General features: G+C 50.3%; 1 protein-coding gene across 8 annotated transcripts in view; it reads right to left on the bottom strand.

Annotated features, from left to right (window-relative positions):
* Positions 1–553: 553 nt before the first annotated feature.
* TRIO (trio Rho guanine nucleotide exchange factor) overlaps positions 554–27,855 on the bottom strand; it is a 371,165-nt gene continuing 343,863 nt past the window's right edge. For 6 of the 8 annotated variants that reach the window (XM_054489144.2, XM_054489151.2, XM_054489152.1 and 3 more), the window contains exons 47-57: positions 25,458–25,635; positions 22,448–23,241; positions 17,912–18,159; positions 13,686–13,824; positions 12,829–12,856; positions 12,452–12,614; positions 12,064–12,185; positions 8,099–8,177; positions 6,138–6,338; positions 3,496–3,634; positions 554–2,876 (exon numbers count right to left, since the gene is read on the bottom strand). In XM_054489144.2, the coding sequence (XP_054345119.1) occupies positions 2,334–2,876; positions 3,496–3,634; positions 6,138–6,338; positions 8,099–8,177; positions 12,064–12,185; positions 12,452–12,614; positions 12,829–12,856; positions 13,686–13,824; positions 17,912–18,159; positions 22,448–23,241; positions 25,458–25,635 (2,634 nt within the window). In that variant the 3' untranslated portion in view covers positions 554–2,333. Of the gene's footprint in view, positions 2,877–3,495; positions 3,635–6,137; positions 6,339–8,098; positions 8,178–12,063; positions 12,186–12,451; positions 12,615–12,828; positions 12,857–13,685; positions 13,825–17,911; positions 18,160–22,447; positions 23,242–25,457; positions 25,636–27,855 lie in introns of those variants that run through there. The other 2 variants (XM_054489145.2, XM_063664670.1) reach the window with 2 other exon arrangements.

The raw sequence follows: 27,855 nt of genomic DNA, 5'->3' as shown, positions 1-27,855 counted from the left end.
ACAAGATACGGTCATTGGAAAAAATAAGCTACTGTGAGCAGGGTGGCAGAGCTGTGGAAGCCACCTGGCTGCAAGTGCCCCTGGACTGGGTGGGCCCAGGGCCGAGGCCGAGGCAGGGCCACCACTGGGGAGTCTTCTCCCAGGTGCAGGATCTTTGGCTTATTCTTAACCAAATGAAACTGTTTCATTTTCTTCAATCTATCTGGACATTACCTTTGCTTTTCTGAGGCCAGGATGAACGAGCTTTTCCCTCGCTCTAATTCTATGTTCATCAGGCAACAGGGTGCCTTAGCTATTCTAACCAGGACAAGCTACAGCCTCGCTGTGCACAGTCAGTCGACATTCTGGCACATACCAGGGTCTCGAGTGTGGTGTCTGAACCAGTCTGCAGGAAGCTGAGCAACTCCCATTTCTGAGTGTGTACAGAGGGTTCTCAATCCAGTACATTCTGCCACCCCCCACCCACGAGAAGTCTCTGCATCAGTCTCTCCCTCAGCCATCTGTCTTCCCGATTCAACAGTGACCAATTTAAATAAAAAGCCTAACACAAAAATCAGGCAAATATGTTTAATTTTTTAAAATAACTGATGGCAAAATAAAATATTTACATCACATCATACTGTGTAAACATGTAAGGTCTCTGTACAAAGAAATATACATGCAAAATAATGTAAAAATTTAACTGAAATAATAAAAGAAACAATACACAAATAAAAATTATGAGGTTACGAATACACATCCAGTTTCGAATCCAATTTCTTTTAAAAAGTTTCTGTACAATTTTACAAGAAGAAACAAACAAAAACCCAACAAAAGAATAAATAAAATACATTGGAAGCTGCAAAACTTAACTACGCCAGTTTATGGCTCAAGACCCAGGTGTCTGGCTGGCTTGGGAAGCGGGCTGGTCTCTTTTGTAGTGCAGTTCACACAAGAAAGATAAAAAGACATCCAGAAAACTTCGAGGGTGCCCAGAAACCCAGCCTCCTTGAGTTGAAAGGACTCCCCACACCAGTGCGAATGCTGCCACAGTGACTCGGGCATTGGGTACCAGCTGCGGGGCGGCCAGTGCTTAATCGGCTTTTATTTCTTACCAAAAGCTCAAAACCCAGCCAATTTTTATACAGAAAGTTGAACGTCAAAAAGTCTAAAAAGTAGTAAATGTCCAGACTGATTTTGGGGAAAAAAATAATACTTTGGCATTCTGAATAATAGCATAATAAATTTTAAAACATTACCCTATTATCCAGTTTTATATTCAGAGTATGAAATCACTTTTTACAGTCCTCAAAACCAACAAATTTCACGAAAAGTCTCCTTGAACCGATGGCACAGGGCTACGACCCTACCCACCCACCCGCCAACCCCAACACACACACAAAACCATAAAGCTCACCATACGAAGTATGTGCTTTTTCTATATATTTATTACAGGTACAACAGAGGTCTTCATAAATAGTTGCATAAAATGTTAAAGCCACAACATTGCACATGATATGAAGTAAAACCAAAAAACCCCCAATGAGTGCATTTACAGTATTTTCATCTGACTGTGTACTGCTCAACAATCTGATTTGACGGCTTGGGGCAGGAACAGGGGGAGGGGCAGTGGGGCAGGACCCAACCTGATGTCTTCATTTGATGGGCAGACCCTCGGACCCCCAGAGGAAGCCCCAGGCGGTGGGTTGGGGGTGGGTAGGGGAGGCAGGTGGGAAAATGACAGACCGAAGGCAGGAACAGTCTTATATACAAGTAAGGCCTACATTTCATCAGAGCAAAACGATTCATTCTATTTTATGCAAAAGTTTGAGGTTGAATGCACGTTTCAGAAGCCACGTCTGGCGTGAGATGCACACAGACGAGGCGCCTGGAAGCTCAGAGCCGAGTGGACTCTGAGCCCTAGACAAGGCCGTGGGAGTGGCCGCCACCTGGGTGCGTCTTCCCCGGAGACGCACAGTATCTTTGTTCGTTAACACCAGTGGTTGAACATAGGCATTTTGTTTCCTTGAATAAATCTTGAAAACGTTAAATTTGCAAAATTCTATTCATGTTTGTTTAAAAAAGTATCTTATTTTTTTGCAGAAACCTGAATAAAATACTGTGATACAGCAATGCGACCTCTGCCTTGGGCAGAGTGTAAGTGACGGTCCTCCACCCCAGCGCAGCTTGCAGCTCTGTGTCCAAGCACTGCTGAGCACAGCTCACTTGGAATGCAATTTCACACGATGAACATACCGGCAGCTGATCAGTTATGTTTGCTTGTTTTCTCTTGAAAATTCAGATTAACAGCTGATTGGCAGGTGAAAGAGAATGAGAAGGAACTTCTGGATAGGTCAAACTCTAGGCAGAAGCCTGCTCTGCAGAAAGTTTTTAATGCTACGGATAGGTCGAACATCATTCTGGTGTTTGCGCCGCTCAATGAAGGAAGTCAGTCTGGACGTGTCGAGGACGCCCGTGCTTCTGCCATTGCCCGCCTGCAGCCACTGCTCCTGGAGGGCCAGCGCAGCCGAGGGACGCTTGGCGGGGTCCTCCTGCAGGAGGAAGCACACGAACTCCTTGGCCTTCTGGCTCACTCCTTTAAAGTAGTCATCTGGGAAGCTAAAGTCTAAGCGGCAAATGTTCAGGCAGGTCTCTTCCACACTGTCGTCCAGGAAGGGGGACACGCCACTAAGAAGTACGTATGTGAGCACTCCAACACTCCATGTATCCGAGGTCAGGGAGACAGGGTTCCCGAGGATGATTTCAGGGGCTGCGAATTCAGGGTTCCCCAGTAACTGGTGGATGTAGTAGGTCGTGTTGAGCTGAACAGCATCTCCAAAGTCAGCCAGTTTGATGGTTGGCTTGGCTAAACTCTCATCCACCAGGATATTCTCAGGCTGGAAGACAGAATACAACTGTCATTTTCAGACCATCCAATCTTGAGCTTACTCATGATGATGGGCGGGACTCTATGGTGAGGTAGAAGGAATCTATGATGTCAACTAGGACAAGCCATGCATGTGCAAAGCAGGCCGTACCACTCAGCTGGCAGCCCAGGGAGAGGAGGAAGAGATGACACATCAGAGCTGGGACCCAGATCCACGCACAGCAGCTCTCTCTGGAGAGCTAAGTGCCAAGCAGCCTAACGAAACCAGGCTGCTTTATGAAGCTGGGTATTCATTTTCCCTCCCAGCACCAAGGGGAATACTGTTTTTCCTGCCTAAGCTACCACTGCACCCGCCACACCCACTGGGCAAAACTCATGGGGACTTTCTGAAAGTCGTGGAAGGCTGGGAGGGCTCCGGCGTTTTACCCAGTGTGCTCCTGACAGTGTGCATCACTGAACGCAAATGCTTAGAAAGAGAGATTAGCAATCAGTGTCTGCGCTGCCCCACCCACCCTTTTTGTCCCTAGTCACTTGGGGGCTCCTGGCCTGGCTTCAGAGGGGGCTCTGTGTCCCGCATGGCCAAGCCGGCATGCTCGGACCCCCTTTTACCTGCCCAGGGCCTCACCAACCTTTAGGTCCAGGTGTGCTATCCTGCAGTTGTGCAGGTACCGGACAGCTTCCAGAACCTCCCCCAGGTGCGCCCTGATCTTCCCTTCGGTGAGGCTTCCCCATCGCACCACGCAGTCCAGGAGGCGACCCTGGTCAGCCCTACAGAGGCAGGAATGGGTGACTGTTATGAAGTGCTTTGCTTTCAAGATCTCTTCAGGCTAGTAAGAAGTAAACATGTCAGACCTGTCACCTGTTATGAATGTGTCATCAGGATCTCAGGGCTGTGCCTCTAAGGCATGACTAGACAAGGAGGGGGATTTTGTGAAGCTCTGTTGGGAAGATGTGAGTGGGGAACAGGGTGTCTCCATCTTAAGAGGGAAGCCAGGGGTAGAGCGGCACAGTCAAGGATCCAAACCCGCCTGTTGCGGGGGATGGCATGGCCTGGCTGCTGGCAGTGCCAGGTGCAGCAGGCATCCTGCGGTATCTGCTGAAGGAAGGCAAGTAGCTCATGCTTCTCGGAGCTGTAGTTTCCTCACCTGTAAAATGGGCCACGGGAAGACTCACCAAGATCAGGTAACTGCAGGCTGGGCAGGAGGTGACACACTGAGTGCTCAGTGTTGGACTCAGAAGGCTACCTCCTCTGAAATTACTGTCCATACTAAAAAAACACTTACCCAGCACTGCCAAGTGCCAGGGGCTCAACGCCTTCTAACAACTCATTTAATCCTTATGACTCTCTGCGAAGTGGGCCTTAGTGTACCCATTTGATACATGAGGAAACTCAGGCACAGAGAAAGCATGAAACTTTCCCAAGGTCCCACAGCTCCAGAGTGGAGAAGCCAGGATTGGACTGAGGTGGTCTGGCCCCCGCCTCTCTCAACACCGGCCTATGCTGCTCTCTTTGCAAAACAAGAATCTGTAGGAAGATCAGCTGCCTGTCTAGCAATGGGGAGTCGCCGGCGAGAACAGGAGTAATCTGTCAGGAAAATGGATCCTATTAATAGGATGGTGACCCAAAAATGACAGCTGAAAGCACTGAAATGTCAGTCCAGAAACGAAGGCCTTTAGGAGATTTGTGACAAGCACTCAAGCCACAGTCTTGTTAAAACTCCCCAGGGAAGGTGAGCAGTGGCCATTGGTCACCAGTGTCTGGAGCCAGAAAGGAGACCTCCCAGGTCCTGAGGCTCCCAGGCCAGGCCTAGGCTTGGACGTCGGCTTGGCTCTTCCACACACATCGCCCCATTTCGGCCCCACGACAACCCTCCGAAGCCAGTGTGACTTTTAAGGATACCAGGGTGAGAAATGAGCCGATGAGAGGGAGGGCGGGGACTGAGGCCAGGCGAGGCCAGTGGACCTCCTCTCCGTACACACTGCTCAGCCTCACTGCGCCCCACCGTCTGCCCTTCTGCCATGAGATGTGTTTTCTATTCTTCAGAGAGGGGCTGGAAGCACGTCCCCATGTTCTGGGGGAGGTTGTAGCTGTGCAGCCATGGGTGGGAGGCCTTCCTGAGACATCCACTGTCACCCACGGCACATGGGCTGCCCGAGGAAGCTGGTAAGGCTGCATGTGGGGCCATGTGGGACGCTGTGGCAGCCTTGCCCTAGGAAGGGTATGGGGAGGCATTTATAGTTTCTTTAAGAAAAAAATGACAATAACTACAACATCAGGTACAGGGCCTGGAGGGAGTTCCTGCCAGCGAGGGGCCCCGAGCTTGAGTCTGCTCCTACATGAACCCGTGGGGGCGCCCTGCTAATCCTATCCTTCCCACTGAAGAAGCTATGCAAACTTCCCAAACGGTGGCAAAAGGTTTTACCCTTCCCCGTGGAAAAGCAGCTGTAAATGCAAGTAAATGTATAAAATGACTCCCCCTAAAAAGGAGGAATTGACATTTTTCAAAGCTAAATGCACAGATGTTTGGAGCGGATGAATCCGTGGGGGTCGTCCCTGCCTTGTAGGAGGTTGGGCGGCATCCCTGGCCTCTGGCCGCTCCCTGCCGGACGCACCCTCAGCCTGAGCTCTCCTGACATTTCCATGAGAACCCACCCCTAGATGAGAACCGCTCCTGTGGGACACAGGTTTCAAACTCTTTTCTTTACATGACTGAATTATTTTCTGATCTTACACAGGAGCCCGGTAAGTACAACGGAGACCAGAGGGGCAGCTCTGGTTGGTGTGCCTGCGCCCCTCTGCGGAGGACATTCTGCGGGGAGGTGCGTCTTACCCTCCCATCCAACTGGCCTTCACTTGGCAGGAGGCCCGAGGGGCAGCGCTGATCTGGGGTGAGCTGGCCCTGCACAGGCTTGGGGTATCAAGTCAGCCTCCCACCACTAATCGGGGCTTGGGTTCAGCACCAGAGACAGCCTGGCCTCATGGGACCTTCAGAAATGGGGTGGGGGCGTCTCCGGGTTGGCTGAGCATGTCAGGTGTTCCACCCCAGCAGTGACTGCCCTTCATCTGGCAGCTGCCCCATGGAAGACCACACTGCTTTCTGCCATTACTGGAAGGCTCGAAAGCTGCAGGCTCTGACAGTGAAGATGTTTTTTAGTTCTGTAAATTCTAAAAACCCAGTTTCTATCCTTCTTAGAGAACAAACGGGAACAACAAAACTGCCTGAGGTGGAGGCAGAGGGCTGTGCAGAGGGCAGGCCAGGTGTGTACGCACATTTCTAAGACCAGGATGTAGCTGGTGGGGGTCTCAAAGGTGTCGAGGAGGCCGACAAGCAGGGGGTGCTGGAGGCTCTGCAGGATGCCAAGCTCATGGGTGACCTGGTCGCGCTTCATCAACTTCTTGTTCACAAACTTAGTGGCCACTGCTCGCTTGGTTCCTTTCTGATCACATTTCTTAACGACAGAGAATCTGCCCCTGTAAAATACGTCAGGGGGACCATTTGCAGAGGCTGCTGAGGTCTGGCACCGAAAAAGACTCTGTTATCCTAAATGGACCGGCTGTGTGGTGGCCCAGCCCTGTCCAGAGGCCCTGCAATCCCGGCCACTCCATGGAGGGGCTGTGGTGCCATGGCTGTCCCCCAAATCTGCCCTTGTCCCCGCAGCCATGCGGTTCTGCTGGTCCTTCCTCCCAGGCAGCCTTGGTCTCCTCATGTCGGTGGCTGCTTTCCCAGCACTGCGTGTGGTGGAAGTGACAGGGGAAGACCTCTGAGCCTCGGCCTTGCCAGGCGACTCCCTTCTGCTCCCCATGACGTGCAGAAGCCGGGATATCTGCTCACGCCTCCCATCGGCCACCTTTCCCTGCACGTTTGAAAGGGGCGTCTGCTGTGGTCACTGCCTCAGCCTCGCCCCTGTGGGTGTGAGTGTGGGGCAGGCACGAGGACCCTGGAGCTGCCCCGATGACCCACTCCTGGGGACTGGCCACACCTCAATGTGATCTGGACGAGGCCTTAGACCTCAGGTGGGGGCCTGGGCTGGGGGCCTGAGGTGGGTGAGTGCATTCTGCACACGTGAGGACCACAGACGCGCCTGTGGCGGGCAGACCGTGTGGTTAAAGGCCACGGCTTTGCCACGTCTCTCACTCGGAGGCGGGGGCTGTTCGTCCCCTTGAATCAGGGCTGCCTGGGGCTGGTTCTGGCCCACAGGATGTGGAGGACGTTGGTCGTTGATTTCTGAGGCTGGGCCTTCAGAGGCCTTGACGCTCCTGCTCCTGCTGTTCTGGGATGCCACTGCCCTCACGTGGAGGGGCCCAGGGTGAAAGTCGATGTAGAAAGAGGCCAGTGTCCCAGACAAGGCCTCTGACACCCATGGGGCATGGTGCACCAGCTGACCAGGCCAGGAGAGGCCAAAAGAATAACGGCCCCATCTGCCCGCTGCACTGGAAGAAGGCACACGTCACCACTGTCCTAAGACAGCATGTGCTGCTGTGACTTTTTATGCAGCCACAGACAGCTGACAGGGACAGCAACAGGAGCCACGTGACTAGTTACGGCCTCAGGAATGAACGCCAGAGGGTGCTGCTGGCTGGAGTTTCTGGGGGAGTTCTTACCAACGGACAAAGGACAGCTGTCATGCTCCTCTGACCTTGCTCTTCCTGCCACATGGCACACAACACCTGGATGTGTGTGCTGTGTGGCCCTGGAGGCAGAGCCAAGAGAACCTGGGCTGTCTGATGGCACTGCTGGGCCACCCCTGGCTCGGCTGCCCCTCATGAAGAGAAAGAACCCCTTTGATGGGGAAACCTCTCTCTTAGTTTGTGCAAGAGGACCCCGATACCCCATCTAATTTTACTGTCACTCCTTGAAGTCTCCACGCACAAGTGAAAAGTGAAGGGCACAAGAGGATTAAGAACTACAAGAAGCGTTTGAAAGACTCCTGAACTCTCCCAAGGATGGCACAGAGCTACCACTATTCCACATGCACAGAGGGAAGCAATTTGTCCCCCACTGAGGGGTGACTGGTGGCATTCAGCCCTCTCTGCTGGAACCCGAGTGGAAAACGGCTTCCTTACTTCCCCAGTGTTTAGCATCTAAAGGCAATGAGAGTTACGATTCAAATCAAGACACACAGCTTCCAACTGCTGGCAAGATAACACTGCTTAGCTTTAAACCTGCACTCTCTGGTATGTCTTCCCCATGCTCTGCTCTTTCGGAAGGCATTCTGGGTTGTGCATCATACCTGCCAAGCTCAGCCACTTCACTGTAGAAGGAGTCAAAGTTGTCTTTCCAGGTCACCATGATCCCATCCATCCCTGGACCTGCAAGAAGAACAGCACCTGCCTGAGCTTGTTTCCCGTGGAGCTTCTTGGGTAAGGCTATCGCCACGCACTGTCCCTCACAGCAGCTGCGCGTGGCCACCGGGCACTTGCCACATGGTTCATGTGAGTGGAGATGTGGTGGGTGCATAAAGGACACACAGACACTGGGGCTTAGTGTGAAGGAAGAATGCAAAATATTTCACTAATAATTTTTCAAATATTGATTTCATGTTGAAATGTAATAATTTCATTAAATTAAATACATGTTAGTAAAAACTGCTTTTACTTTTATTTTTAAAATGTGTTTACTAGAAAAATCTAAACTTGCGTATGTGGCCTCTTTTTGCTTCTATTGGACAGCATTGCTACAGATGGTCCTCCCTGTTCACCTGGCCGCACCGCCTCGAGGCTAAGTTGCTCTCTCCTCCCCACGCCTCCTTTCACAGCCGTGACAGATCAAGAGACCACAGTATTTACTTCACGTTCACAGGGTTTTACATGGTTAATGAATCATAAATACACTACAAAGAGGATTTTATTATAAAAATGCCAACTGTAAATCACCTGTTAGTAATGAACCCTGTGTACATGTCCACAGGAACAGAAAGCATCCTTTCTAAAGTCTTCCTGTGAAAAGAAGCACTAAGTGGGGGAGCCCCACGTGGCCCGCTGCCAGGCAGCCCCTGGGAAGCACAGCTGCCACTGTGATTCTAAGCATCCACGGGAGCCTGGCCCTCCTGACCCCACTCATCCAGCCTCCTCTCCCCACTTAGTTCCTCTTTCGGCCTGCTCATCTGACCTGCAGTCCAGCCCAGGCCGAGCATCTGCCCATCCCTATCCTCACCTGGGCTTCCTCACCTCTCCTCAGGCTGTCACTGGGAATGCGTTTCCTTAAACCATGTCCAATCCAAGCTGACTTGCCTAATCGGGCTCCCTGGGGTGGTGGCCACCTCCTCCACGTGCCTTCCCTGACTCACTCATGGCTGGAAACCATCGCCTCGCATAGCAGTGGGCAGTCCTGGTGGGTGCCATGTGCTGCCAGCTAGCACTGTTGTCACAGGAGTACTGCTGACCACTACACGACTACAAGTGAACCCGTGTCTGATCCACCTCTGCAGCCTCCCAGAAACCAGAAGAGTGCCTGGCACACACAAAGCCTCAAATCTTCACTGAAGGACACACGGGAAGCAATAATTTCACATCAATCACTTAAACCAAAGGCTACGTTTTATTCTGCAGTCTCTTTTGTTAATGCTGGCACATTTGCACCCCTTTAAAGTGCTTTATAAATGGTAAGGCTAATTCTCACCATGTAGGTGAAGGAGTACTGAGAGAGAATCATTAATAAAAATAAAATTATTTCACTAGGCAGATATGAAGCATCTACCAACTCACATCAAGAAATATTGGACTATTATTTACATAAAAATATTTTTTCTTCTTTTTTTAACTGGAAGGGCTTGGTGTTTTGTTTTTTCTTTTTTTAAATAAACATTTTTATTAGAGCATTACGTATATACAGAAAAGTGGACCAAACATAAATGGCGACTCTGTGCCCATCAACCAGACCCAGAGACAGAGCATCATAGTGGGCAGGTGCTCCCTGGCTTCTCTAAAACACACCTTTCTTTTTCCCTGTGCTTTTTTTTTTTTTTTTTTTTGAGGCAGAGTCTTGCTCTGTCACCCAGGCTGGAGTGCAGTGGTGCAATCTTGGCTCACTGCAATTTCAACATCCCAGGTGGCAAGTGATCCATCCCCTCATCTCAGCCTCCAGAGTAGTTGGGACCACACGCGCACGCCACCACACCCAGGTAATTTTTTGTATTTTTGTAGAGATGGTGTTTTGCCATGTTGCTGGTCTCCAACTCCTGGGCTCAAGCCATCTACCCGCCTCGGCCTCCCAAAGTGCTGGGATTACAGGCATAAGCCACTGCACCTGGCCCCCTTTTCTCATCAACAGAAGCCTCGGCCCTGGCTGGTGGGATGACAGGGCTCTCTTTGGATGATTCTCTTGGACACAGTTTGGGGGCCTGCACGTGTCCTCAGGGTGCAGGGCCAATGCCTCCAGCCTTGGGACTCCCTCTCGTAGCCCAGACTCTGACCAGCTCCCTGCCTTGAGCCGGAGCTGGACTGAGAATAAGCCTTTGTTTCCTGAGCATCTGAGAAGTGGGGCTCTGCAAGGCAGCCAAGGCTGGACAGAATGAGGGCACACACCCCAGACAGCTCGTGGGTGCAGGAATAGCCTCAGGCAGACAAGAGTGGAGCCAAGGGTAGATTTAAAACAAAACACAAAATTACTGATGCCTGCAAACAAAGTGGCTTCTCTCAGAGAACAACTTGGAAATGGTTAAGATCATCTTGGAATAGTCCACATAAGATTATTCTTCTGAAGACCTTTAGGGGTGCAGCTGAATTTGTGTGACAGAAGTAACTACACACTTGGATTATTTTCCCATTTGCATTTCCAGGGTATGAATAGTCTTTTTTTTTTTTTTGAGACAGAGTCTCGCTCTGTCACCCAGGCTGGAGTGCAGTGGCATGATCTCGGCTCACTGCAACCTCTGCCTCCTGGGTTCAAGTGATTCTCCTGCCTCAGCCTCACGAGTAGCTGTGACTACAGGCGCGTGCCACCACGCTGGCTAATTTTTTGTATTTTTAGCAGAGACGGGGTTTCACTGTGTTAGCCACGATGGTCTCGATCTCCTGACCTCGTGATCCACCCACCTCGGCCTCCCAAAGCACTGGGATTACAGGCGTGAGCCGCCACGCCCGGCTGAATAGTCTACCTTTCTAAAGTCCTTTAGCTTTTGCTAGTGATTTATTAAAAACAAAAAAAATTATCTGTGTAATTTCTGTTATTTAAAAATTAGAAAATCTTTACTTTTTATTGTTTACTGCCAAATTCTAGATTTTTAAGTTTCTTGCTCCATGATCCAAAAAATCAGAACATGTCTTCTGATTTAATGTTGTTAAAAACAGGAAATTAAGATATCTGGGACAAAAGTTCTAAGACAAATTCTGCTTATTGTCTACACACAGGGTGCTCCGGGGCTCAATTCATCTTTTGTCCTCTGGAAGCACCTCCATTTGTGGCGCAGCCCAGCACTGCATGGCCGGCCTTCTGCAAGATGGCAGCAGATAACAGTCCACACCTTTCTCAGCAGCTATCTACATCAGGCAACTACAGGAGTTTTGAAAGAGCCTAAGATATGGGTTCTGCCCCAGGGAGCTTGTGGTTTAGCTGAGGAGCGAGAACAAGCTCTTCACACCGGAGCAAGCAGGCCCCACGGCAGATGCCTCCTAGCCAGATGCTCTGGACACGCTACTGAGCTGCCCTGGGCCTGGCTCCTCCTGGATGGGGTGAGGAGGGCGCGCATTCTCCCAGAAGAGTTGCTGTTAGGGTCTCAGACAGGCACAGTGCCTGCGCAGGCCTGGGACTCACCCACATCTCCTTTCCTGTTTTTCCCACGCACATTCTACGTGAGACCAACCTAAACTCAGATTCAGCTGGGTAGCTGGATATGAGTGTTTTGAGTACTAGGAGCACAGAAAGCACCCTGCTCCAACTCAGAGGCTGGTCGTGGGGGGCCCTGGTGGCCCATGGTGGGCAGCCAGAGGCCTTCATCAGGCAGGCCCCCATCCTCCTCCCAGCAACAGGAGCTCCGGTGTCTCCCCCGACCTTACATAAGGTGCCGAGAGGTCACTCTCCTGTGACATCCCAGACACTCTGGTCTGCTACTTGCAACTGTCTTTTGAAGCCCCACAAATGACTTATTGTTCTATCTTTCAGGCCACATGGAGTGTGAGGGCAGACTCAGGACTTCAGGAGACTCCTGAAAGACGTGCCCCACTGGGTAACGTAGAATCCTCGTTGCACAGTGCTTACCTAGGACCCTCAGGCTGGCCGACGATGAGGCTGAACCCATGTCATTGACAGCGATGCACGTGTAGATGCCGTCATCTTCCGTGGTCACGCCCACAATCTTCAGAGTGGCCTCTCCCAGGTCACTGTGGCACAGATGGGAACACACTGGGCGTGAGAAAAGCTGAGCACGTGGCCATCAGCGCAGGCCCCTCCTTCAGGATCAAGGGAAGGCAGGAGCTCAAGTGCTGAGGAGGAGCTGTACACCCAGGCGTGAAATGCGCTCTCATGGAAGAAGTGGAGTGCCCAAGGCGGCCAAAGAAATCCATCCGTGAAGGAGGAATTTCCAGTTGCCAAGTGACAAGATGGTGCTCCCAGCCAGCGAAACCCACCAGGAGTGGGCCTCCCTCACCTGTAGGAGATGCTGTAGTGACCATCGTTGTTCAAGGTGTTGTGTTCAGGGCCCTTCCAGGTAATTGAGGCTTTGGGGCGGCCACAGACTCGACATCTAAGAACAACGGTCTCCCCTGTCTCACACGTGACCTCACTCAATGGAATGACGAATTCTGGGGGAACTGCACGGGAAAGGAGTCGGTAAAGGCCCATCAGCCCTGGCTCCTCCTCCACACCCACCCACATGTCCCCGACAGACTGATAGGACCTAACCTGCTATGCACGCCTAGAGCGCCACGGAAAACTCATTTCCAGAGGCCACACTCAGGTGCTCTGAAACATGCCCCACAGGTCTAGAATGATCCCTAGGACTAGAAGAAAAAGAACAGAACTCACCGTCATAAATGTAGTTGGGATTGAGAAGCTGAAATGGAAACAGCAAACAAGCATTAACTGAAATGAGCTACTTTAAGGTGTACCACTTTCATTCCAGGGCTACAATTATTGTTGAAAGATTTGTAGAAATTGACTTGCCTGGGCATCAATCAAAACAGACCACATTTTCACTGCACTCAAAAGCTTCCTGTCACACTAATTTGAGTGGGTCTTTTTCTTCCTACCCACAAACACAAAAACACTGCTTAGACGTGTGTTTTTCTCATGCTACAGGCTGAGTCCAGCTGGTCCTCAGATGCCTTCCTAATGTAGAGCCGCCAATGCCCTGGCCCCTGGCGCTCAGAGTCCCTTTCAGGAGATACCTTCTTTTTCTCCAGGCAACCCCCACCACAGGTGTCAGGCAATCCGATTATAGGACTAAAGCTGACTGAAGTTGTCCCCAAGGGGATCTGTCACAGCCGGGGAGCCCATATGCACCCCCACATCTAGCCACTTCCCCTCGGCTCTAAGGCAGGAACGCTGAAGGAAGCCTGAGCCATAGCTTCTCTGCATCTTTGCTGCTTCTGAGAACCTAGTCTCTGTGCTTCATTTGCAAACCTAACCATATTCTTTAGAAGCCACACATGCACCTGCAGAAGTGTGCAGGGGTCTACCTGGTTCCTTGTAGGATGCACCCATCCCTGTGCCAGCCAGCGTAGTGCCCCTAACAAGACCCTACAGGACATTCAGGGCACACGGCTGGTGGGTGGGAGGGAGGTCATAAGCAAGCCCAGCTTCAGGTCTGCAGAGTCTCTGCCCTCCCTGATCCTTTCTCTCGTGCTGGGATGACACGGACTCCTGAAGATCCCCGAACACACCTTCACAGATACCTTGTTGCTGAGTCCTTCCCGTGACTTCCGATAACCGTTCTCTAACTTGCCTTCCCTTTTGCCGTCTTTATCTTTTTTCTCAGATTTTTTCCTTAAACGGAGTGCTGTGTGCCAAGATGTTGACTTCCTATGGGAAGTGAACACATTGTGGGTATTATGCCTTTCCAACGTTCACCAAGTGCTGCCTGGAAGCGTTAAAGAAAAGCTGAATATTCAACATATGTGTGTGCAGGGTGATGGGAAATCCTCTACAAACAGTGACCTCTGTTAGAGAAAACATTCCTTTTTTTTTTTTTTTTTTAAGAACCAGGAGATAAAACCAACAATCTCTTAAAGTTTGAGGATGAAAATATAAAGGTGCCTGTGATAACTGATTTTATGTGTAACTTGACTGGGTCACAGGATGCCTAGATATTTGTTCAAATGTTATTCCGGGTATTCCTGTGAGGGTGTTTCTGAATGAGATGAACATTTTGATGGGTCCAGTAAAGGAAAGTGCCCTTTCTAAGGTGAATGGCCCTCATCCAATCAGCTGAAGGCCTTAAGGGAACACAAAAAGTCTGGTCTCCCAAGCAAGAGGGCGTTCTCTAGAAGACTGTCTTCAGGCTCAGCCTGCGCCACGTGCTCTCCGGGGTCTGAAGCCTGCTGGTCCACACTGCAGATTTGGACTTGCCAGTCTCCGTAACTATGTGAGGCAATTTCTTATCATAACTCCATTTCTAGACAGGCATACCTTTTAGAGGTACTGGGGATTGGGTCCCAGACTACTGCAATCAACTCAGTCACGATAAAGTGAGCCACATCAATGTTTGGTTTCTTAGTGCATATAAAAGTTATGTTTATACTATACTAGAGTCTATTATGTGTGCAATAGTATTATGTCTAAAAAATGTACATACCTTAATTAAAAAGTTTATTTGCTAAAAAAAATGCTATCATCCGCGCCATCAGTGAACTGTAATATTTTTGCTAGTGGAGGGTCTTGCCTTGATGCTGATGGCTGCTGACTGATCAAGGTGGTAGTTGCTGAAGGCTGGGGTGGGTGTGGCAATTTCTTTCTTTGAGACGGAGTCTCGCTCAGTCACCCAAGCTGGAGTGCAGTGGCGCAAACTCGGCTCACTGCAAGCTCCACCTTGTGGGTTCACGCCATTCTCCTGCCTCAGCCTCCCGAGTAGCTGGGACTACAGGTGCCTGCCACCACGCCCGGCTAATTTTTTTGTATTTTTAGTAGAGACGGGGTTTCACCGTGTTAGCCAGGATGGTCTCGATGATCTCCCGATGATCTGCTGACCTCGTGATCCGCCCGCCTCAGCCTCCCAAAGTGCTGGGATTATAGGCGTGAGCCACCGCGCCCGGCCTTTTTTTTTTTTTTTTTTTTTTAGTAGAGACAGGGTTTCACTATGTTGGCCAGGCTGGTCGCAAACTCTGACCTTATGATCCACCCGCCTCGGCCTCCAAATGTGCTGGGATTACAGGCGTGAGCCACTGCACCCAGTCTGGCTGTGGCAATTTCTTAAAGTAAGACAACAAGAAATTTGCCACCACTCCCCTTGTTACAAAAGACTACTCTGCAGCATGTGACGCTGATACCATTATACCCAGAGTAGAACTTCTTTGGAAATTTGGAATCAATCCTTTCAAACCCTGCTGTTGCACTGTCAACTAAGTTTACGTAATATTCTAAATTCTTTGCCAATATTTCAACAGTGTTCATAGCCTTTTCACCAGGAGTAGATTCCATCTCAAGAGACCACTTTCTTTGCTCACCCCTAAGCAGCAGCTCCCCATCTGTTCAAGTTTGATGAGGAGATGGCAGCTCTTCAGCCACATTTTCAGGCTCCACTTCTGATCCTATCTTTCTTGCTGTTTCTGCCACATCTGAGTTATTTCCTTCACTGAAGTCTTAAAACCTTCAAAGTCATCCATGAGGGTTGAAATCAACTTCTTCCAAACTACTGTTAATTAATGTTAACATTCTGACCTCCCATGATTCATGAGTGTTCTTCATGACATCTGGAATGGTGAATCCTCTCCAGAAGGTTTTCAATTTACTTTGCCCAGATCCACTGGAGGCATCACTGCCTATGGTAGCTATGGCATTACAAAATGTATTTATGTATTTCTTTTTCTTTTTTTTGAGATATAGTCTCAGTCTGTTGCCCAGGCTGGAGTGCAGTGGCATGATCTAGGCTCAATGCAACCTCCGCCTCCCGGGTTCAAGCAATTCTGTCTCAGCCTCCCAAGTAGCTGGGACCACAAGCACACGCCACCACGCCCAGCTAATTTTTGTATTTTTAGTAGAGCCTAGGTTTCACCATACTTGTCAGGCTGGTCTCGAACTCCTGACTTCAGGTGATCCACCCGCCTTGGCTTCCCAAAGTGCTGGGATGACAGGCGTCAGCCACCACGCCCAGCCCAAAATGTATTTCTTAAATAAGACTTGAAAGTCCAAATTACTCCTTGATCTGTGGGCTGTAGCATGGATATCGTCTCAGCAGGCAAGAAAACAACACGAATCTCCTTGCACATCTCCATCAGAGCTCTTGGGTGACCAGGTGCATTTTCAAAGAACAGTAATATTTTGAAAGGATTTTTGTTTTCTGAGCAGTACATGTCGACACTGGGCTTAAAATACTCAGTAAACCATGCTGTAAATACATGGTGTACAGATGTGCTGTCAGCCAGGCTCTGTTGTTCCATTTCTAGAGCACAGGCAGAGTAGATGCCTCTACCACAGCAGGCATTCCAGGGGGATGAAGAGTTGTAAAAACCGCCATCAAATTCGGTAAAATAATACTCAGTGCAGCAAAACTGGCTTCATGTTTCTTAAGCGAATTAACCTTTTGGTATATAAGGTGTGATGATAATTAGCATGGTTCTTAAGGACCCCAGGATTTTCAGAAGGGTAAATGCGCACTGGATTCAACTTGAAGCCACCAGCTGCATTGGCCCCTAACCTTTTTATGTTACAGGATTAGCTTTCCTTAAACTTCATGAATCAACCTCTGCTAGTTTGCAACTTTTCTTCTGCAGTTTCCTCATCTCTCTCAGCCTTTATAGAACTGGAGAGAGATGGGGCCTTGTTCTGGGTTGGGCTTTGGCTTAAGGCAAGGTTGTGGCTGGTTTGATCTTCTATCCAGACCACTCAAACTTTCTCTGTCTCAGCAAAGGCTGTTTCACCTTCTTACTATTTGTGTGTTTAGTGGGGTAGCACTTTTATTTCCTTTGCATTTACAATTTAGCTAACTGTTTGGTGCAAGAGGCGCTTAGCTTTCGGCCTATATCCACTTTTGACATGCCTTCCTCACTAAACTTCTGGTTTTTGATTTAAAGTGAGAGACATGTGACTCTTCCACTTGAACATTTAGGGGCCACTGTAGGGTTATTAACTGGTCTAATTTTGATATTGTTGTCTCAGGCAGGCCTGAGGAGAGGGAGACACATGGTGGAATGGACATTTGGTGGAGCAGTCAGAACACACGTTTATTATGTTTGGCATCTTGTATGTGTGCAGTTCATTGTTCCTCAAAACAATTATAATGGTAACATCAAACATCACTAACTACATATCACCATAACAAATACAATAACAAAATGCATGAAATATTTGAGAATCACCAAAACGTGACACAAACACAGAGTGTGAGCATACGTTGTTGGACAAATGGCACTGAGAGACTTGCTTGACATGGGGTTACCACAAAACTCGTGTAAAAAAGGCAATGTCTTCAAAGCACGTTAAAGCAAAGCACAAAACAACCCGAGGTGTGCCTGTGTCTACGCTGACATCTCCGCATGCTCCCTACTGGTCCCACTCCTCTGAAGGACGCTGACTAATATGGGGCCTAAGAATGTATGTCAAAGAAACAAAGATAGGGGCTATTTTCCCCTTAGGTTTCTTAAAAACAAACAAACAAAAAAAACCACAACACTTTCTTGAGTTATGATTAACACAAAAATGTCAAATGCGATTCTTGAACAATGTGCTAGAACAGACTATTTCTAAATGCAGATTATTCAAAGACCCTGTGAGTCTGAGTGTGTGAGATGGAGGGGTCACCCACCTTCCCACGTGCTCAGAGCTGAGGCTGTTCTAACATACCAGTGCGGCTCTCCCTTCCACATGCTTACCCCGTCCGAGGTCGTGTGCCTCATGGGTGCTGTGCCCCCTCCCTCTGCTGCCTGCCAGGACGCCGTTACTGTCAAGCACTCACTTGAGAGTCCCGTCCGGGTTCTCCATGATGACTGCACTGGTGTGGCCCAGGACAAAGCCTGGAATCCAGCCCTCGGCTGCGGGGCACTGGTCAGTGGCGGCTCGGAACACCAGAAACATGTTCTGCTGGTTGCTGGCCAGAATTTGAACGACCTCTCCTTGGTAGACGTTGATCTCATCCTCCTTCACTGCCGTGTAATCGTGTGTCACCAACATGGTGGAGATGTTGCTACTGCTGCTGCTTTCACTCTGCAGAGGGACAGATGAAGACAGAGAAAGGCAGGGAGGAACTGAAACGAGACCTGATCACATGAAATCCCTTGTCAGTGTGCCCCATGGCACCATGACCCCGTGCAGCGCTCACCAGGCAAGCACCGAGAAATTTTCAACATTTCCTTTACCCTCTGGCTAACTGTGTGCATCTATTTCAATAACTGGAAATGCAATTTCTCTAGAAAGCAATTTAGGGACGCTCTTAAAAAATTCACTGCAATAATGACTCTTTGGTTTTGGAAGCTCGTTCCACTGTGGTCTTCCTTGCACCCTCACGGGAACATCTTAGTCCTCATGCTGATGCCATGTTAGGTTGCTCCTAAGCAAACACAGCCACATCACTGTGAATCTCATTATCAGTTAAAAAAAGGTATTAGAATTAATTGATATAAAATTAATCTTCATTTCACCGACAGATTAGATAACAGAGAAGTCCTTAAATCTTCCAGATAGATGTTCATTGGGAATGCATACTCTAAAATCATGCTAAGTTGCTGACATGCCTAATCATTTCTACTTCTTCTCTTCAAAAAGAAGAACATGGAACCCCTGAACATAAATTGATCACTATTCTGCTCATATGGAGAGCGACTCTGTCTCCAGCAATATGAACTTGCTCGGTGTCCGTCTTATGATCTGGCATGACTCAAGTGTCCCCAAGGCTCTGCTGCCATGGGAACACATCACAAAGCATCCCAGTGCCGCTCGCCACACGTGCTGTGACTCAAGCTTTGGGAACGGATTCTGGTGTGGGATGCATACCCCTACCCTTATGCCACTGCCCCTGTGGGACCCGATCTCTTCAGTCACAGGGCTGACATGCAGCAGGAACTCAACATATGGTGAGTGACCCAGTCAGTGAGGCAGGATTGCAACAGCAAGACAGAGAAGATTTCTCAAGGCCCTACCCAGGCCACACACAGAGTGGTGTTAGCTGCTGAGAAGAAACACAAATGGCAGTGTTTGTCCCAGACTCTCATCTAGCGCGTGGCCTATGGTTCTGGGTGGAGAAGAAATGCAGATCCCCTGCCAACTCCTGAAGCTGCATCTTGCCCAAGTCCCCTCTATCGAGTTAGGATGTGAGAAACGGCATCTGGTGCCTCGTTCCCGTGAACTTGTGCTCAAAGGCTTCCACTGAGGGTACTGTCGGGATGTTCATGGGTTCCCAAGGCTCCAAAGGTGCTAGCTTCTGCTGGGCTCTCCGACGCCCTGGGCAGATCCTGGGTCAGTGCAGATGCAATTAGTCAGACAACCCTGCTCTACCGCCTCTCAGCCCTGGTCTACTGAGCCAGTATCAGTACATGCTGGAGCAGGTGGCGGACTGCTGTAGCTGGCCAAGAGGACCAGAGGGAAGAGACCTCTGGCCCTCCTCCATGAGGTCAAGCCTGAGAAAGCCAACAAGCCAGCCACTGGGAATTCCAGGTGCCAGGGCTATGAATCTAGACCTGTGGTGCATACTTAAAACATGGCGGTGCTGCCCAGCTCCTGTTCCTTGTCTCTGCTGTGGAGGAGTCTGCTTCCTGTTCTTGTCCCTGTGGGTGCCCACTGTTTGCTTGTGACTCTTCAGCTAAAAAGCATGCTGTACAGGGCAGGCTTTGACTTGTGCATACTCATTTATGCATTATACTTTTAGCATGGACTTTAGTATTCTGACTTATATGGCAACGCCCAAGAGTTTTGAGATTACAAAGCTAAATTTCCAAGAATATGTAAACAAAAAACAACTTCTGCAGCATAGCTGCTTTTATACCAGGCTACAATCTCATAATTAGAGTATTTTGCTACTATAATCGTAACTATTAGTATTTTCTGGGCATCTCCTATGTACTAGGCATTTCAAGTCTATCCTGCTTAATTCTCACCACCACCCCACCAGTGGGCGTGGTTATCAGTCTCTCAGAGTGGAAGGTCGGTGAGCTGGCACTGGCCACCTGGCCTGTGCAAGAAAGGCAGGGCTGGAGTAACTCCAATGTGCATGCACTTTTACTGCTGCTCAATAAAGCAGGCCAAAAGGCCAGACCACAGAGCCGCAGGAAGGACTGGCGCAGTCATGGCTTGGGTTGATCCACATCCATGTCACCCCTGCTGTCAGCAGAGCTTTGCAGAAGCTGCTCATCTAAAGGGGGAAGAGGGAGCCGGGCTGTGGGCTGGGCACAGCTGCTTGACTGTGACCACAGACAGCTTGACAGAAGTAATCAAGGAGGAAGGAGGCCTTTGCAGATCTCCAGGGGGACAGAAGTACAAATACGTGGGGGCTTTTTGAGACGGAGTCTCCCTCTGTCATCCAGGCTGGAGTGCAATGGCACGATCTCAGCTCACTGCAACCACTGCCTCCTGGGTTCAAGCAATTCTCCTGCCTCAGCCTCCCAAGTAGCTGGGACTACAGGTGCGCGCCACCATGCTCAGCTAATTTTATTTTTAGTAGAGCTGGGGTTTCACCATGCTGGCCTCGAACTCCTGACCTTGTGATCCGCCCGTCTCGGCCTCCCAAAGCGCTGGGATTACAGGTGTGAGCCACCACGCCCAGCCTGGAGGGCATTTTTAAAGCCCCACTTTGGAGCTCTGGAGTCTTCCTAGGCCTCTAGGGCATTTCGGTAAGGCATCTTGACTTGTCTGAAATCCTGTTCAGCAAGTTCCCTTTCCAGGTTCCCTGCCACATGAGAACAAGTAGGAAGAGGAAGAGAGAAAGCAAAAGCAACTTTCCCAACCTAAAGCTCGTGGGAACACATGCCACTTGCAGATTGCGCCTTGGCCTCAGAGACAGCATTCAGGATGGAGCCAGGGTGTGGCCATTTTTCATGTCTTCTCATGAATGTCCAGAGAAGACTGGCATTGGCTCCTGTCTTGGAGCAGTTGAAGTGTTAATTTTGAAACACAGACTCTGAAATCTCCTCTCGTGCTGAATGGGAATGTGTCCAGGCTATGATGAGCTCTAGATGTTAACTGGCAGATTCAGTGAGGGTCACAGCTATAAGGCCACACCTGGATATTGAGTATCCAACTAAGTGCTGACGGGTATAGCCCGTCACTGGGTTGACTGCTTCTCCCCACCACCCCACACCGGACTCAAATCTATGCTCACCCGCCCAGCATACCTGCCTACCTAGCATGTCCAACCTAACTGAAAGGCCGCCTTGCTCTGCAGGACACAGTACGGTGGCCATGACAGCAGATGCCTACCCGGCAACTTCAATTGTAAATAAATGGATCAAGACCCATTTGTTAATTTCTTCCCCGATTAAAGTTTAACAAAATACATAACAAAAAATAGTAGGAAAGGATAAGACCAAGTCAAACCAATTAAGGCATTAATAAGTCCAGAGGAAAGAGAAAGACATGCAAAAGCTAGATTTTTTTTTAATATAAAGAGAGACACAGACCCTTTTAGAGAAATGTATTTAAAAATTTATAAAGCGTTCCAACATACACTCATTAGAACAGTTCTATTCACTCACGCATGCCTTCAGGAAAGTGTTACGGGCCAGGCCATCTGCCCTATAGGAAACAGGTGGGTAGGACAGTGAGGAAGCAGGAAACAGAGGGAAAACCCACCACAGCAACCCTTGTGCTTGAGACGGCAGCATGAGTGATGGGCCAAACGAGGCCAGAGCCCAGCAGGCCGCAGGGACCGGCCCCAGCCTGCACTGCAGAGCCACCTCGCCAGGTGCCCAGAGCAGTCTCTGTCTTCCAGAGCAACACGGTGACGTAAAGCGTTCCCAGTGGACAGATTCTTTCCCCCCATTTTGTCATCTTAGTTTGCTTTGAGTTGCTGTTGGAAGTTTTCTTGAGGGAATGGTCTTCCCCAGCAGATGAGTCAAAAATGCCGCAAAGATAATTTAAGGCATAAAAGAGCAAAACCAAGCGATGAGCAAAAAGCTTAAAGTGTACAGGTTTCAATTTAAACAGGAGGTAGACAGCAGGGAAAAGGACCCCTCCAAAAAACAGGTGCGTGAGGAAGGCAGAGGTTAAAAAAGAAAGTTCCAAGAAGATATTCTGCTGGTTGGAAATGGAAGAAACCAAAAGACGCTGCGTTGAGAAGGTTAATGATCGGCTTGCTCTTATTAGGAGACACGAACAAAGCAAAGAGTAGTTAGTAGCGCCGTGGGCCGGCCCGCAGGAGGGTTAGCCTGGTCCCAGGTAGAGGCCGCAGCGGGTGGCGAAGAGCGCTGGGCAGCCGAGTTAGTGACAACAGCCGCGGTGGCGTTTAGAGCTGGCGGGACAGAGGCAGGGGGGCGGGAGGGCGCGGGCCCCCCGACGCGCTTACCCCGTTGCTCTGGGTGGACTGCACGGACTGCTCGCTGGCCGAGGAGCACGTGCTCATGCGGTCAGTATCCTTGCCAGGGGCCGCGTGGCGGGGTGTCTGCCGCTGGAGGGAGTCGCTGTCCCCCGGGAAGGTGAAGGAGCCGGGTCGGCTGGCGGGGGAGGCGGGGATGGAGCTCCAGAAGGAGCCCCCCTTCTGCAGGGGGCTGCTGGGGGGGAAGGGCTCCTTGCCGAGAGGAGAAGGGACCGCGCTGGAGAGCGGCGAGTTCAGCGGCGACGCGGCACCGGGCCGGGGCTTCCCAAGCGGCAGGGTGCCCAGGTTCGCGCGCGCGTCCTTGGTGGGGGCGTCTGGGCTCGGCCCCGAGGCGTTCGCGGCGCATTTCCTGGGGCTCTCCAGCACCTTCATCTTGGGGATCGGCTCCGCTTCTCGCTCGGACCCCTCGGCGTCCGCGCCGGGGGGCCGCCTGCTGGGCGCGCTGGGGCCGGCCTCGGGGGCCGCGCCGAGGGGAGGCAGGGAGGGCCCGGGGGTGGACGTACCTGACATCTTGTCTGCCTCTGCCTGGCTCGAGGCTGCAGAGGAGACCAGCACGGGGGGGTGGTGTCGGACAGGCTGGGGGATCCGGGAGGGCCGGCTCCTGCTCGTGCTGGGGGCGCCGCCGCAGCTGCTGGGGCCGCCACTGTGGCCGCTGCCGCCACTGGGGGCCCCGCCGCCGCCGCTGCCCCCACCCCCGCCGCTGCCCCCGCTGCCGCCGCCGCCCCCGCTGTGGTTCCTCTGGTACTCGATTGGCGATGTCAAGGCTGTAAGACAAGACAGCGGGAGAGACTGGGTCAGGGCGCCAAGGAGCACGCCGCGGGGTGAGGGAGGAACAGGGCCCACCCTGGGATGGGTCATGGGGCAGCCACCCGTGCAGGTGCGCAGAGCAAGCCCACCCATCAGGAGAGCTAGAAGAGACCCCTGCTTGCCAAGGGATTGGGATGTCGGCTGAGTGCAGCGGGTGGAAGGGGCCGCATTCCTCAACACATCCCGGACAAAGGGCCAGTGTGGACGGGAAGACCAAGGCAGCAGATTTGACTAGAACTCCTCCAGCTACCAACTGGCTTCCGCAAAGGTCTTTCCTAAACCAGAGTCCTGGGGTGAAAAAGAAACCCTGGGGCTGCCGTGGAGGCGGTTTCATAGGCCACCTCTGCTCTGCAGGCTGAACACAGTCCCGAGGGAAGCTAAGGTGCCCCCCGAGGCCCCTGGGTTGGGAGGCTGTCCCATCTCTTGACTTGGGTGCCTGAGTTTTCTCACATCTTCATTGTAGAAAAACATAGGCATCAGGCCAAAATAACGTATATGGAAACATGAACAAACTCTTGAAGTGTTAAAGCCTTTGAAAAATATGACAAGCAGATGCAGTCCCCCCAGCCCCAGCCCCAGGCATGTGTGAGCAAGTGTTATGGAGCCAGAGGCAGTCTACAAACTCTGTGCTGGCCACAGCCTCTTCCAGGAGTAAGGGGTGTGCAAGAAGCAGGTGAAAGGGTCCCAAGCTCCTACCCCATTAGCGATCTCCCTTAATCCTCTGGGATAGGTATTATTAGTTACTCAACTGAGTGGGTGTCAAGTAAACTCTGACATCATAGACCATGCGTGCAATCTGGGGGCAGTTCATTCTATTTTAAAGACAATGATGAAAATTTAGAGCATTCTCAATTCCAAGCTATGGATTGGAACTCAATGCATCACATAAGAACAACACATTAAACCTCTCCGCGCCCGAGGAACTGTCCCTCCCTATCCTCAAGCGCCCACCCCTAGCTGCAGATGTGAACGATTATCAGCTTGCAGCAGGATGGAAACTGGAGTTAACACCCAGGCAGCAGATAACACTTGGCTAAAAATGCCGTGAGGCTTGAGATTTTTCACTGAGTGCCTATGTTCCTGGCTCTTGAACGTCATGCAAGGTGTAGAGGTGGCTTTCTTATGACAGAGAACATTACAACATCCTATTGAGCTTGAGCAGGCATGGATGCAGAACATGAATATGAACATGAAGCAAAGAACCCAGAAGACACAGATGACATGGGCACATAGCTTCGGACTGAATTCTCAAAGTTCTTTGCTGATCACCAAATTAAAAGCTAGTGTTGAAGCCATCAGTTGCAAAGAGATCAAATACATTAAGAGGCAATGGAAGGGTGGTGTGGCCACGCCCGCTGTGTTCTGCAGCATCTCTGCAATCCCTCAAGTCACGGAAGCAGGGAAGGACTGAACCGTCTCTCTTTTTTTGAGACCGAGTTTCACTCTTGTTGCCCAGGCTGTAGTGCAATGGTGTGATCTCAGCTCACAGCAATCTCCACCTCCCAGGTTCAAGTGATTCTCCTGCCTCAGCCTCCTGAGTAGCTGGCATTACAGGCATGTGCCACCATGCCCAGCTAATTTTTTTGTATTTTTAGTAGAGACAGGGTTTCTCCATGTTGGTCAGGCTGGTCTCAAACTCCTGACCTCAGGTGATCTGCCCACCTTGGCCTCCCAAAGTGCTGGGATTATAGGCTTGAGCCACCACGCTCGGCCCCCGTATCTTATTTTTTTAATGGGGAAAGGAGATGTGGGGGTGCAAGGCCCTCGTGAATGTCTCTGGCCAATGCCATCTCGTGTTCTCGCAAACTCCTCTTCCTAGGACTGGGCCCTCGTACATGTTATGTGTGGGACAGTGTAGCTGTGAGGGGCACAGACCAAGAGCCAGATGGCCACTCTGCATCCTGACTCTGCTGCCCTCAACAACTTGTGGGACTCAGGGCAAATTACTCAGCCGCTCAGTGCCCCAGCTTTCTCATCTGTAAAGCGGGGTAATAATAGTACTGGCCACAAAGGGTGGTTGTGAAGATGAAATAAAGCAATATGTAGGCAGTGCCTGAAGAGTGGTGAGTGCTAAGTTCTGTCATTACTATGGATATGAATGGGAGAGGGAAGATAAATACAAGTGAGTACATGAGGAAAGAAAGCTCACATCTAGTAAAAGAACACACATTACCATTTAAAAAATTGCGCTGGTTTTCTAAAATTTGGTTGATTTCATGGATCCAAGTTTGCCGGACACTTGGACTAGATGAATGCAAAATGAAGGTCTCTACCACGTCACCCGTCCTTGATGTCAGAGCAAATTTACAGGGATCATTTTCCACATTTTCCTCCAGGCAAAGGCAACTCACCTTAAAAAAAAAACAAAAAAAAAATTATTCATAATAGCTAACAGGTGGAAAGGAAGCAAGCCATGTGTCCACTGACTGATGAATGGACAAAGAAAATGTGGGCTATGTGAACAGTTTTTCAGCCTTAATGAGGAAAGAAATTCTGACACACAATACGACATGGATGAACCTTGAAGACGTTATGCTAAGTGAAATACGCCAGTCTCAAAATACAACTATTGTTATGATTCCACTTACAGGAAGTCCTTAGAGTAGTCAAATGTGGGGATAGGAAGTAGAGTGGAGGTTGCCAAGGACTTGGGGGTGGGGAAGTGGGGAGTTAGTGTTTAATGGGTACAGGGATTTAGCTCTGCAAGATGAAGAGTTGTGAAGACAGATGATGGTGATGGCTGCACAACATGAATGTTCTTAATCCCACGGAGCTAGGTAATTAAAGATGGAACGTTTATGTTATGTGTATTTTATCACAACAAAAAATTAAAGCACATTGATCCCCACTGGCCAAGTGCGAAGTGAAGTTCATCCTACCTCAATCCTGAAACAAGCACTTTTCAGTTGAACTGCCATTTTTACTGCCTCAGAAAACATCTGAAGCTTTTTAATGCCTCTTAACTCAGGTACATGGGGATTACAAGGCTGTTAAACTAATAGTTTGAACTAACAGCCTGAACAATTAACTAGAAATATGGGTCTGGGATTACCTGTTTCCCAAACCCCTCTGTGGTGCCTCAGTATTTATCCTTACTTACTTCCCAGGGAGTAAATGACACCATTAAACAAATCTCAAATATCAATAAAACCTATGTTATAAAAGTGTAGGTGATATCATGATTAAAATGTGTCAAATAATTTTATAAAAATATGTAAAAAATATATACGAAATTCCTACAGTGCTGGAGTGATTTTCTGCCAAAAGACTTGTGAGAAGAATGGGTAGGCAGTTCTCAGGGGATGGGTGCAGTGCAGGGGATGGGTGCAGTTCTCAGGGGATGGGTGCAGTGCAGGGGATGGGTGCAGTTCTCAGGGGATGGGTGCAGTGCAGGGGATGGATGGGTGCAGTGCAGGGGATGGGTGTAGTTCAGATGATGGCTGCAGTCCAAGGGATGGGTGCAGCTCAGCGTATGGGTGCAGTTCAGCGTATGGGTACACAGTTCAGGGCATGGGTGCACAGTTCAGATGATGGCTGCCGTCCAGGGGATGGGTGCAGTTCAGGGGATGGGTGCACAGTTCAGGGGATGGGTGGAGGCTCAGGTGTAGTGGTGAGCCCAGAGGGTCTGTGCCTGACATGGCCTCAGGGTGAGGGGCCTCAAAAGGCGGAGTCTGGAGGGGCAGGTGGATGGTGGGAGGTGCGAGGGCCCGCAGCCCAGCCTCATGCAGAGGCAGCCTCCTTCTCCAGCTGTCTGGCTCCAGAGCCCTCCTAGGTGCTGGTGGGCAGAGGACCCCAGCCTGGCATCTGTGCCGGTGGACAGACCCACCCCGGGTTTAGGCAAATGGAAGCTGCTGGGGACAGCCAACAAAAGCCTGAGCGGAGAGTCGGATGGGGAAGGACGCAATGTTTTGCCTGTGTGCTGTGAGGCCCGCAGGTGTGCAGGGTCTGAGAGTTCCCTGTCCCTGATGGTGGAGGACAGGAGGCCCTACCAAAGGGAAGTACATCTCCCTTCTGACCTCAGGGTCTAAACAGCTGCAGAGCCAGGAGGACCCTGGCGGGGGCATGTATCTCCCAGAAGTCATCTGCTGGGACCTCAGGCCTGCCCTCTGCTCTTCTCTACCTCATCCTTGGTTTGTCCCTTTTACAGACTTCAGGGCCATTTGCAATTATTTTCTTTGTCCCTCTGTCTTCCTTTCCTATTAGAGGATAATATACATCAGGGCAGGGAGGGCATCCAGCTGGGCCATTCCTGGAGCCCTCACGCCTGTTGCTGAGTGCTCAGTACCTCCTTGGTGAGTGGAGGAAGAGAAGAAGACACCGAGTTAGCTTTTTCTCTGATCATAGAGCAATCCCCCAAATCTGTGCTAACAAATTTAAACCAGTTTTCCGTGGTCCTAGAGAAGGGGGTGCATAAACACTATCCATGACCAGTTCTCATCATGGTAAGAATGAATGGCTGTGGTCACATAGAGGTGTGTACAAGACATCAGCCACTCAAGAACACAGACAGTAAACAGAGAAATGGGGTGAATTCAAAGGCTCTGAAATATACTAGAAAATTCTCAAATACT

This window comes from Pongo pygmaeus, chromosome 4, assembly GCF_028885625.2.
Source record: "Pongo pygmaeus isolate AG05252 chromosome 4, NHGRI_mPonPyg2-v2.0_pri, whole genome shotgun sequence".
NCBI classification, from domain to species: Eukaryota; Metazoa; Chordata; class Mammalia; order Primates; family Hominidae; genus Pongo; species Pongo pygmaeus.
The sequence above is the reverse complement of the archived record's forward strand: the minus strand, read 5'-3'. Positions and strand labels throughout refer to the sequence as shown.